The 13015-nt window shown below is 40.0% G+C and overlaps 1 protein-coding gene across 5 annotated transcripts in view; it reads left to right on the top strand.

Annotated features, from left to right (window-relative positions):
• Positions 1 to 112: 112 nt before the first annotated feature.
• Positions 113 to 13015, top strand: part of LOC124054570 (centromere protein P) — a 100763-nt gene continuing 87860 nt past the window's right edge. Inside the window, exons 1-6 of one of the 5 annotated variants that reach the window (XM_046380761.1) lie at positions 113 to 267; positions 834 to 1011; positions 1353 to 1504; positions 2113 to 2201; positions 4303 to 4391; positions 11488 to 11584. In XM_046380761.1, the coding sequence (XP_046236717.1) occupies positions 866 to 1011; positions 1353 to 1504; positions 2113 to 2201; positions 4303 to 4391; positions 11488 to 11584 (573 nt within the window). In that variant the 5' untranslated portion in view covers positions 113 to 267; positions 834 to 865. Of the gene's footprint in view, positions 335 to 827; positions 1012 to 1352; positions 1505 to 2112; positions 2202 to 4302; positions 4392 to 11487; positions 11585 to 13015 lie in introns of all 5 variants that reach the window. The other 4 variants (XM_046380769.1, XM_046380752.1, XM_046380777.1 and 1 more) reach the window with 4 other exon arrangements.

Raw genomic sequence — 13015 nt, 5'->3', positions numbered from 1 at the left:
GGCTACTCCCATAATTTCCAGATCGGATACGTTTTTTGTTTCGTGTTTATTAGCAATAATAAAGCGCCAAAGATTAATATTAAGATACATACTTGTAAGCACTGGCTGCATTTGTCCCCACAGAGGATGTGACACCGCCTGGCTCCTCGCAGAAGACAGCCACCTCACCCCCGACTCGGTGAGAAGTGGTACAGTCCAGAGGGCGCGAGGCTCCAAACTGTTTTGATTGTCACGGTGAAGAAACGAGATTCAACCGGGAGAGGAAAGGTGTGAATGTAGTACTTTAAAGTAACGTTTGTTTAAATAATTCGACATCACAGCGGAGACGAATACAGTGAGTTAACTTGACAAGTAGTCTAACTTTCCTGCTGGTGTGATGTTTTTTTGCTAAAGTCATCGTCGTCATCTTAGCTAGCCTCTGCTGTGAATAAAATGAACGCAGTCAAGTTTAAGGCTTGTTATACGGCAGTTATTGTCAGTGGTTGGGCTGAGAGTTCATGTTCAAACACAGTGGGAAAACGTTCTCTCTCTCTCTCTCTCTCTTTAAACATGTAGTTACTATACTAACATCTTCACCTTGTCAATGCTGGGTGCTCCCATATTAACTTCAGTCTGTAGGGTTTTTCAGCCTTTGCTTTTCTGACAGCACCTCATCATCATTCGCTTTTCGAATGACGACTTAGTCTCTCATTGCATACATTTTGTATACTTTTTTATGCCCTTTTTGATTGTTGTCTTGTTGGCTTAGTTTGTTTTGTTTTGTTTGTCTTCCTTGGTCTGACAATGTGTTCATGCTGTCCCCTTCACCCACGGAAACTTTTAATTAGTTTCAGACCGTGTGTGTGTGTGTGTGATCGAGGAGAAGATGAGCCAGGAGGACACCGAGGAGGTGAGGATGCTTGAGGCTCAGATCGCGCTTCTTCAGGCTGAAGTTGCAGCGTTGCAGGGCCAACAGCAGGCCATCCAAAAGGACGTAACTTTCCACCTCGGAGGTCAACTGCAGGACGCCATGTGAGTTTCATTTTTCATTCAACATTCATCTTTTGTTAATAATATATTTTGGGCTTTTATGGCCTTTATTTGATTAGAGGAGCAGTCGGCCTCAGTACTACCAGGTGAGCTACGAGGGCGCCCCTTAAAATGTCATATTCTTCCTTTGTTATATTCATTCACTCTGCAACCTCTAGCATATGACCTCATACAACTTTACATCTTAAAATCTAGTTTTCCTGCTAAACTTATGGGTAGATACACCTGGGTGATGCAGAGCTGTGTGGGAAAGTAGGGAACGGTAAACATAAGTGCTGAACTGTCATGATAGTAAACAAACAGTATGTGGTCCATCCCCATAGATTGTATATGTGTGGACACAGCCAAGAAGGGAAGGAGAGGCTCTTGTCCAGACTGAAGGAGGATGTGGAGGAGCTGGAGGAGGATCTGAAGCGGCAGACACAGATAAATGGCATCAGTCTGAACAGCTGCACCACAAAGACTCTGCAAAGCAGTAAGGGCCTGACAAAGTCTGAATTCACTCTGTTTTATGGATGAAATGATTCATCAGTGACACAGGAAACTAGCCAGCAGATTAACTGTTCACGATGTTCTAATAATCCTCCATATGTTCAGTGTGTTGTTCCCATTATTTACCCACACTGTTACAGCAGTTTAGTACCTTCTTCCCATGCAAGTTATTACTATGGCCATGTGTCCAAAAGTTCATTTTGTAATTTTTAAGGTACCAAGGTACCTTAAGGAATGCTTTATTTGAAAATCACTAGTAGTGCTGCAGAGTAAAGTTTTCAAGAGAAGGCGCACATTTTATTTTGCACAAGAACAGCAGGAATCGCATTATGTTGTTGTCACACTGTTCCACAGGCTGACAGCTGGCAACACACCAGGAAGTGTAGCAGGGAACAATAAGACTGCTAGCATTTAAACATGCAGCATAGTTATTCGGAACAAGTGCTTTGCAGAAAATTTAGGAAAAAATGCAGGACACGTAATGTGTTATGGTGAGGAAAACTTTTGTTTGTTTACAAGAAAACTCCACAGAGCACCCTTTAAATTGGTCCCACATAAACATGTGTGTGTTTGTGTGTGTGTGTCTACTAGGTGGCAGTAAGCTGGTCCAGCAGCTCTGTGTGACAGGTCACTGCTCTGAACTGGTCTTTCAGGTGGAGTTTCAGCTCTCTGAGGTCAGGGTGAGTCATTGCTCCAAGAAACCGTTGAAGAGACAGACGTTCTTCAGTCCTAACCCCTCAGTAGCTCCAAAAGTGGTTCCCTCTGTGCATATTCAGACTTGTTATTAACATCCTTCCTGAGTAATTCGAGTACAAGTTGACGGCTTGTACTTGAGCCGGCATTGACACAAGTGGTCATTTGTGATGGGACCTGCTCCCCACTGTGTATGCAAATTCACATGCACAACAAATAACTTGGTATATAAAATTTATTATTTATAAGAAGCCCCAAATAATTTAGAATTTGCCACAGAAAGTGTTTCACAAATTTTCTGCTCCCTCAACAACTCACAAATAGCCTATATTGGTTACAGTTTACTGTGTTTGTAAAATCTGACATGTTTATTGTCAGTAAAATGTTGTGTTGTTTCATAAAGAAAGAATTATCTTTATTTGTCAAGCAGCGGGGAAATTTGTTTAGTCACAGCAGCACAAGGACAGCAATAAGGTGCAAGGGAGTTGAATAAAAATATCTGGAATCAGTTGAAACCGTTTATGCACAATTAATAATCTCAGCTTCTGGTTAAGAAAAGTTTTTTGTTTTTTTTTTTTCATTTGTGCAACACACTGAAGGGCACGCACCTCTGTTGACTGTGTTGGTCTCAGACCAGGTGCTGTTGCTGGGTTCGTCCAGCAGAGGGCAATGAAGGGCCATGTTCAGTACTTCGCTGATTTCAGCAGCTCCTCCTGAGAATGAAGACAGATCACCGTTAGGTCTGAAGTATCATCCAATCAGACATCAGACCAAAGTGTCCCAAGGGAATAAACAGAGTGTGGACATATTAGGTGAAGTTATGTCTCTGCCAACTATACGGATTCAAGTTCAAGTAAAAAGTTTTGTATTTTAGAATCACTCCCACAAAGTGAAAGTTGTGATTAGAGAACTGCCTAAATTTGACATTTTACATAGGCCCAATAACGCTACTGACAAGATCATTTTATCCTTACCTATGCCTTTATGGTCTTTAAATACAATACAGTTCTCCAAAACGTATTATTTTAATCTGTAACCATCAGATCTTATTTCAGTCTCAAGATTAAGAATGTGCTCAGACATTATGGTCTTTACCTAATGAGTACTGAGTTTCTGCACACAGCCCTGCCTCTGGGCCTGTTAGAGACACATTTAAAAATGATTGTTAATCCTCCGCATTAGTTAATAGTGTCTATGTAAACCCCAAAACAACTGTAATATCACTGTGGGAGATTGTTTGTTATTGTGATATGTAAACCTGCTTTATGCAGTTTGAGCAGTCTTCAGCTTTTCATTTTTACTGGACTAACCCCCCAAAACAGCTGGTTTCATTGAATCACTCCTGCCTGGCTCGTGAATGGTCATTAAAATTATAGCTTGTCTTCTGAAGCTTTGACTTGTTTCGATAAAGTCATCAATTATTTGACTGTGTAATTTGGAAACAGTCGTTGTGTAAACACGCACTCGTTTCTGACCATTTACTATATTTTGATTAATACTTAACATTTTATATTGCATCATAATGTGAACTAGCATGACTCCCAGGAACCTTTGTGTTTTGTTCGTGTTCTAACCCGTTTGAAAGCATTCCTTTTCGATTTACACTTCCTCAAATATGGAACACCTTTGTGCTTAACATAGAGAGGAATGTTTAGAGGGATATTTCAACAGAAACATGCTTATTTTCTGAGAATGAAACGTTCAGATTGATATGGATCTCATGTCTCCGTGCTCAGTAAGGAGCTGGAGTCACAACGTGGTTTTTGTTGAAACTGTCTGAGAAGTGTTGATTGAACTTTCTGATCATTCTAAAGGATGCACGGGTAGTTTGTACTGCTGTACTTTTATATCTCATTTATATCTCCTTTTCTCTCTGGATCATGAATAAGCAGCTCCTCGTGTCTCTTCCTGTTTGCTCTGCTGTCTTATCATTCTCAGATGGTGCAAATGCACTCTTAAAACTTCAGGAACTGCTTTCCAGATAAGAACAGGCTTCATTTGATAGCACATTATTACTCATCACCTAATTGCATGTCTACTTATGTTTTTTTTTTCAACTGAGTAATTGATGGTGTGTTTGTCCCGCAGGAGGGTCAGGGATCTGAGAGGACGATCAGTGATCTGAATGTGGTGATGGACGACGGTGACCTGCAGAACTTCAGCAGTTTCCTGTCTGGGTAAGAAATAACAATACGGACTGATGCTAAGTTGCTTAGAGTAAATAACTGTATACTCCTCCTGCCTGTGGACTTCTGCAACATCATTTGCAGTGATCCATCTCTCCGTGTGTTGTCATCTGTATCTGAAATCAATCTTTTTCCTCAACGGCAAACCTTTTTAGAATGATGAGTTTCTAGGTGATGGTAGCCAGGATTTGTACATTTCTTCATCTTAGAATTTAGGAACGTGTAAGAATGCATTGTTCATCTCTGATCAAACCCAGTCTTAAAACCACCGCTCTCAGTCTCCATCACATCCTAAAGTTATGCTCACATTTGTCTCCAGTTCAGTGAAATCTTCCTCCACTCAGCGCCAGTTTCATGTAGTGGTATGAGATGAAAATACAAGTATCTTCGGTGTGTATTTAACTACTGTACTTGAGTAAATGTATTTCGTTGGGTTCCACCACTGCTCGGCACTGAACCTGATGTGATGTCATGCACCTGTGAAAAGTTAATAGATAAATATTAAGCTAGCAGTCACAGAGAGTGAAAGGTACGTGTCAGTTTGCATCTGTTAGTATAATGTTTTAACACACTGGGTCATCAGTAAACACACGAGTAAACATCGCGGCTTTCAAACACAAGGCACTTCAAGACGGCACTGTTTCTGTTGGCCGAACCAAAGGGGGAACTGAGCAATTAATCATGGAAACTGGTGTTAGAGTGACTGCACTTGAACGTGTAGCTGGTGTACATGATATAACATATGCATATGTTAGTTTACTTAGTTTATTTAGTATGTTTAGTCTATTTTTTCCACTAACAGTTAGGCCTTGGTTGGTTGTTTGTTTGCTTTTGACTAACCTACACTGCTGTAATGGGCTACTGGTGCTTGAATTTCCCCCGGGATCAATAAAGTATCTATCTATCTATAACATGAGAGCTACTCTATATAGCCAAAAGTATATGGACAGTCCTGTCTACATACTGGAGAATAGTTTTAGTCTGTGTCTGTTTTTCCTGGTGTGATTATTATATTTTAGACAATACTGTGGCAACCATTTGTGGACGCTCTGTTTAATATATGTGCCTATGCTCAAAGCCAAGTCCATAAAGAAATGGAAGAACTTGACTGGCCTGCGCAGAACCTTGACCTCAACGCCTTTCAACACTTTTGGGATAAACTGGAATGCAGAGTGTTGGCCAGGTTTTTATCACCTAACAGTAGTGTTGGACCTCACTAATAGTCTTGTGGCTGAATGGGAGCAAATCCCTGCAGCCAGGATCCAAAATCTGGTGGACAGCCTGAAACCAGAAGATTGCAGGGCATTAATGAATGTGTTTTTGAAATGACATGTTCAGCTATCACAGTTCAGCTGTACCTTTAGTCATATAATGTATTTTCACATAGATCATCAACCAGAGGAAGTCTGTTAAAATAAACTGAAAACTAAACCGTGCAACTTATGTAAATCTGCTATGAGATTGGAGCTGACTTTAGGAAATCTAACTGGTTCGTTGTGACTGTTGTGTTTGGACTGAAACCCACTGGCCGGTCAGCTAGTCGTTTATTTACACTATTTGTGTGCTCAGTCCAACTCTACATATTTAATATTGGATATTATTTCTGTCAAGATGCAGCTCTATGTTTAGTTAATCTCAAGTGTTTATTAAAGTAGGAGATTGCAGACTGCATAAGGCTGTCGTCCAGCTGAACGCCCTCACTCGCACATCCACTTGTTCTCGCTCTGTCTGCTCGTTATTCACAAACAACAAGCCTTTCTCACACAGACACTTTGACTTGTAAAACACAGGTGTGACTCATTTCGTTCGCAATGGCTGCATTCCATTGAGGTGTGCCGACTTACTGGCACACCTATAGAGCTCATCCGCTCCTGTTCAGAATATCTGGGCTGAATCTGAGTCTGCCAGTGTTTACACCATCATGTTTGGAACTTTAGTCACTGTTTCTATACCACAGCAGGGAAGAATGTTTCAGAACAGAATCTCTGTTTGAAATAATCTCTGACCTTTAACCGACTCTCTATCAACTCCACTTTTTTTGTTTATTTTTTTGTTTATTAACAGGGACAGTGCACATTTATAAAAATAGATGTTACTGTGGCAGAGTTGAAGAGTGAAAATATTTCAGTTCCAGTAAAGTTGTCAGATAAGCACAGGTTGTGTTTCATCCTCCAGTTGGTGCATTCTGACACCTTCGCTATGAAACGTTCAACATAGCCTGGACATATTTCTATTATCTGACTTTGGTAAGCTTAACAACTGCATTGTCACTAAGCAGTCCCACAAGGTAGTTATCAACTCTGTAAATCAACCCAGGATTTTCCAAGGTGTCGTGAGCCTGTTCATGTAAATGTGAAGGCGTTGGCAGCTTGTGACCCATCACTTACATGAACCAGTCTACTGGCAGCTGAGCAGCAGGTTTTACAAACTATAATATTAGACAGATATGAAGAAGTTAAACACATAATCCAGGCTAAAAGCAACACAGCTGCAGCTGCCAAATGCTGGAAGGTCAGCTGGCCAAAAAATAACAAACTGCGTGAATGTGGAAATTAACAAACCTCACTGCTTCATTATAAGGCCGAGTAGAGATCTGACTGTACTCCACTAAATTACTGGAAACATTCTTATTCTTACAGTCTTATTCTTTCAGCTGCAACCTCCAGTGTCAAACTAAAATGGAAGCTAACAAATATAAAAACATAAATCAAAGCAGTACTTTCATATCTTTTAAGTAAAACAAGCACAAGGTTTTAGTGTTTCAGTCAGCCTCTGCTGTAGGCTGATATCTGTGTACAAGAGCACAATGAAATGGCTTTGACAGGCAACAAAAATCAGATGAAGAAGACAGGAGGGGGTCGTCTACACAGGATTTACTCCTCATCATCTATGCACTGAGCTCTGTGATTTCTATGAAGGATAAGAACGTGTTCCAGGGAATTGAATGGTCAGACGGCAGTGCTTTTATACATTTTAATTGGTGTTTTCTCCAGCATAACCTGCTAAGGGGTGTACTGCAAAGTGGGATTAATTGGTTGATGAGGTATGTTGAGCCTAAAGCCATGGTTTTCATTGTCAGGAAGGTGGTTTTCTTTTAACCTGGTTAGATCACAATGGTAACTTGACGACTAACCAGAACAGTTTATTTACAGGGTCAGACCTGAATGCATGTTTTATCATGTTTAAAGTTTAAGAGTTGTACAATATGCAGTTTTCATGTGAGAAATAACTGTAACATTAAGAGTGTTCTGAATGGTAAAATAAATCTATTAACTTCCAAATTTACACAAGCATCATTTTTCTGCCAGCATTCCTCTCTTGCCTGATTTGCAGCAACAGTGTTGCTTTGTGCTGTCATAATGTTTTTATATTCATCATAGCTCTTCATTCTAACAGTCTGTTCCTCCTGACAGCACGTAATCAGTCAACTGACACAGACACAAGTACAGAGCCTGAAGCAGAAATCCTGAATCAACATAGAAGGTTGATAACAGTCATCATGATTCTTATTATGTCTGACTGGGGTTGTGGGTTTAAGTCAGTTCACACCAAGAAAAGCTGGTTGTGTTGAACTTGCTTTGTAGTACACTCCTCCTCTAACCTCTGTTGTCCTCTTAGTAAACTGCACTGGTATCAGAACATCTGAAAATGAATGTGTGGAAGGGAGCCCAAGGGAGTCACGTTCAATGTTTAATGTAATGCCACTCACCATGGTGTCATTGGATTCAGAGTTCAGTTTAGGCAGCGTTAGATGTTGATTGCATGTTAACTGTGATGGAACTTTGCTGGAAAAGGGTAATATCATTTATTTTTGTTTACCAATCAGCATTTAGCAATATGTATGGGAATGTTTGCTCATGTCTCTAGGGACATACCAATGTCAAACACACAGTCTTGTCTGTTCACTTTCATGTTTAGAAAGAGGCCAGAGCGTTCAGCTGAACTAAACCTTCAAACTGTAGTTCATACGTGCAAAGGCTTTTTTTTTGACAAACAATATGGATTATTTGTACAGTCAAAAAATAATTTAGTGTGGAATTCTTCTTAAATGTAAGGCAGAAATACTGCTACTAAGATTTTAACCAAATTGCCAGGAACCTTAAAACTCAACACCCTTGAGCATAATTAAACTGTTTGCCAGTATTTCTTACTTTTTGTAGCTATTCTTTTAAACTGTTTAAAAAAATATATCCTATTTTTTAAAAAATGAGGAAAATTGCGCTATCGATGCTTGATCTTTCGATACCCGTGCCGGTATTGGAAGTGCCTCTGATACCGCCTCAAAAGTGAAACTAAATGTGTTGTAAGTGTTGCGTTTGTGTGTTCAGGTGCTTTTACTGGCCTGATGACCACAGTCTGCCAGACTGTGTCTGTTCTGTTAGTGTATCAGGACCACAGTCTGATTTGCTCTATATCTGAAGTGAAACAACATCTGGAGTGTATAGTTCAGGCTGCACAATCTGGAAAACGGCAGATGGAAAAATACTGGAGATAATGATTCTGACACGCTGCTGCCTTCTCCGAGTCTGAGGGTGCGAGACGGAGTCAGAGTTTTACAATCCAAATCAGACTGATAATGTTTGCTAAATCAACCTGATGTGACCTGCTGTTAAAGAGAATCACTTACGTTTTTATTCAGCAGATGCTTGTCATTTCCATAACTGTCCTCCAGTCTCCCTGAAGTAGTTTCATAACTTTGTTGAAAATTTAAATAACATTGACTACATATATGGCATAGTGGCATTCTGTCAGTCCCATACAACACTTGAGGTTGATTGTCTGGCTGACATGTGGTGTTTATGAGCTGAAATTAATTAACTTTTATATTTTTCAGAGGTCTGACAACAGAGAAATATGTAAATGAGAACAACTAAGTCACACATTTTGGAGTATTAGCACTCAGTATAGGAGATCACATAGAGTAGGAACGGACTGGAAATGCTAGTGTGGACGCACATTGTGACGTAGCCTTGCATTTATCCAACTTTTTAGTGGCAGAACAGTTGTAAACTTTTGTAGCCCAACAAATCAGCAAGTGACTGCGACGTGGAAACACTGTTGATGCAGTGCGCTGTGGGATGGGCTTAAAGGATTCGAGGCAGACTGGATTATGTCAAACTTCCTTATGAACCTCTGCCATTTAAACACAGCACTGCTCTTTTCATGTGGGGGATACAAGCCAACAGATCCAGGAACAGTTTTGACTCCAAGCCTGCAGTTGAAGAAACACTGGTCCAGGCTGTGGGCTTTCTAAAGCACAGCTTGTGTTTCCTGGAGTAATCCAGGCTGATAGTGTGAAGCCGAGCTGTGCAGCTCTGGGTGGCAGCAGGGGTCATCTCTGAAGTGAAAGGGGAAGTTGAAAACAGTCTTTGTGTTAAAGACATGGCAACATTTACAGTATAAATGCATGTATTTTGGTCATTTACAGATCACACTGCAACACTGAATCTGTAATTCCTTTTTTTTTTGTCAGTAGGCTGCAACATTCAATAACTTTAAAGAGATGTCCAGTCATTGCTGATAGTAAAAGCGATCAGTTGAAGCAATACATTCCCCAGTGTATGTTATACTGACTGAGAAAGCTGAGCTCCTGCATATCTGAAGCTGAAGAAGCTAGCTGCTCAGCTGCACACCGTTCTGAAGCATGTAGACATATTGTTATTTTCAGAGTGTTTCTATCAAGTACATTTACATACAGCAGAAATGGCTTATTATAGGTCTGTTCCCCTATTTGGAAGAGAACCGAACCAGTCCAAGCTGTGTTTGGAAGTTTGGAAGAGGAGTAGAAGAGCAGCTGTACAAGTTGTTTTACCTCTTCTTACAGAAATAACAAATTGTGAATCATTACTTCTGGACATGACAACTGTTAACTATTAATACCGCGCACTACCACAGCCTCCGTGTCGACTGAAAGTGACATTGACAACTAAATTGAATGGTTAGAGGTAGGCTAATTCTGATTGGTGAATAGAACATGAGAATCTTCCACAGACTACGAGCATCCACAGTAAATTTTAAAGTCAGAAATTTCAAATGCATAAAGCACAACAAAATTCATATTGTGTAAATACAATAATTTGTGCTTTGTGTTGCAACTAAAGTACAGTGTTGTTTGCCCTTTTCCCTGTCAGTGAACTAAGCTATTCTTCTCTTCATTAGAACAAATCTGTGCTAAACAAATGATCATGACTCCAAATCTAAGCTGCTTATTAGTTTGTGTTTCATTGAGGCAGTGGAGGCACCTCAAATGAACAGAACGTAAATAATACAAAATCGTCTGTGAGCTTTTCTTTGGGGTTTGTTCTGTTCAGTTACGCATTCAACTTATTACCATTTTTAAAGTGATAACCTTATGTCCATAGGACTGGACATGAACTGAGGCCACTAAAACTTTCCACAATTTCTCATTGGACACTTTTTACTTCACACTTACAACCGGTTTGTTTTAATTGATTCCACTCTGAAGATATAATTGAACTGCATCATTCACAGCTGGTAGAACCAAAGAAGTTCAATACAACAACGCTGAACCAGGGACCAGTGTTTCTCCCTCTGTCTTTTGGTAGTGCTTCACTGTATTGGAGGGTGCTGCCATGTTTCCATCAGCTCTGTGTGGAATAACAGCCATCTGGAAACTTCACCCGGCTGCCGTCTAGCCCTGGGCCCCCATGGAAAACTCTTGAAATCCTTTCACAGAATGTCCCAGGCTCACTCAGACAAAAAGAACCAGACCAAAACAATGATTTTTTTTTATTGCTGTTGCCATCATGATATAGTGAATATAAGGAAGCACATTTTGTAGCCTACCTTGGGGAGGGTAGTTCAGAGTTTACTCTGCTGAATCTGCTGCTGCTCATATTACGCCTTTTGTGTAAACTTGATGTTAGTGAAATTAAATGCCATTATGTCCTCTGAGAGGTGCTGTATTCAAACAGAATTTGTTTCTTCTCAAAGAGTCATTTCAGTGATGCCAAGGATATTTTGACATGTCTTTACTAATCAACAATTCAAAGCATCAGCTTTGAGGTGTCAGAACTAATAAACTGCTGTATAAATGTTTTTTATGATATATGCCGTGTCATTTCAGGGTGGAGGAGAACAGGGATCTTCTGTTGTTCTTCAAGACTCTCAGGACTTTCTCTGACAGATGTCACGACCGTTGCAGAACCTTCCAACACTTCCAGGTAAGTGAAGCTGAAGCTACTGTAATGGACTTCAAACTGACGCCCTGAACCTCATAGTAGCAGCTCAGTATTTGTGTGTTGCTGACAAGCTCTTTGTTCCTCACAACGAATATGAAGATCTACTCTCAATATGGATGAGATTTGTCTTTTTCTCCGTTGTGTTTAACACTCCTGGTGACAGTCTTTCAAAACATGCCAGTATTTTGGAGTCTACGAACCTCAGGAAACATTTTTAATGTTGCTCAGTGACATCCCTGGATGATATGTGCAGGACTAGCCCATCCTGAATTCTTTTAGAGGGGATATCAGGTGGTCCATCGGTCAGTTTCGGAACAGACAGACCTAAAACGGGACGGTCTGTAAACATGCCAGTCTGTATGTGTATGTGTGGTTTGTTCTGTTGGCCCTACTGAAAATGGCATTTTAAAATTAAAAGATGGTTGTCAGCTCTATGTCAATCAATCAATGAACATGCTAAGACGGCTCCAGAAAAGTGCAACTTTATCGAGGCGCTGTTGTTGGGAAACGGCTGAGATACAGGCTGATGAAAGAGTAGAAAACCCGAGGTTAATAATGTGGGTGTGAATTAGTTTGTGCATGGTAAATGTCAGGGTGGGACTTTATTGAAGAGGTAGCAGTAAAATGTCAAATAGTAAATCAAGCTGCAGAAGCAATATGGAACCTATTCTCCTGTTTAGTCGGAGAATGTAATATTCTGCCAAGTTGGCTAGACTGAAGAGGGATTAACCCACATTTTCCATACTGGCCTGTGTGCTCTAAACTCTTATTTTGCTTTAGTTGCATTTTCTTAAGTGTTATTATGGAAAAATGTAACTCCCATTGTAACTGTTCTGCTGTAAACTGGGCAGTGCCTCCTGTTTTGATTCAATGCATTAATGACACAAATGCATGAACACGTATTTAGATGAATAAACAAATAAAGATGTAAAACACAAAGAATTCACATACACTCCAGGCCAGGAATCTTAACATTTTTACTGCTGGTGGACCTCAATATTAACCGGTCAGTCACTGTAGGCTGTGTAGAACTTATAAACCACAAACATTTATAAGCATGATGCCAATCACTGATTGACATATTAGTGTTAAAAGTCTCTGCACACAGATGTATAAACATACACCAGCTCACCAGACAGCCATGGGGGTTGGTGTAATGCAGTTAGTGTTTTTGTTGTGACTTAAAGTCAGCCATTTCAGTTGCTCAATTCAATATTTTGCAAGGACTGAAAGTCAACAATGTCAGCTAGAGGTCTAAATATATTTTTATGGTTCTTATCTATGTTTGAGAGTTTAAAACATTCAGTATAACAGTATAAACAGTATATCAGTATATTGGCCAGTATTTTCCTTTTGATTTAACATAGAAAATGTAATAAGGACACATTATATTTGGGTGTTAGATTCTATTAA

This window comes from Scatophagus argus, chromosome 3 (assembly GCF_020382885.2).
Source record: "Scatophagus argus isolate fScaArg1 chromosome 3, fScaArg1.pri, whole genome shotgun sequence".
Classification (NCBI taxonomy): domain Eukaryota; kingdom Metazoa; phylum Chordata; class Actinopteri; family Scatophagidae; genus Scatophagus; species Scatophagus argus.
This window is presented reverse-complemented; position numbering and strand designations above follow the sequence as displayed.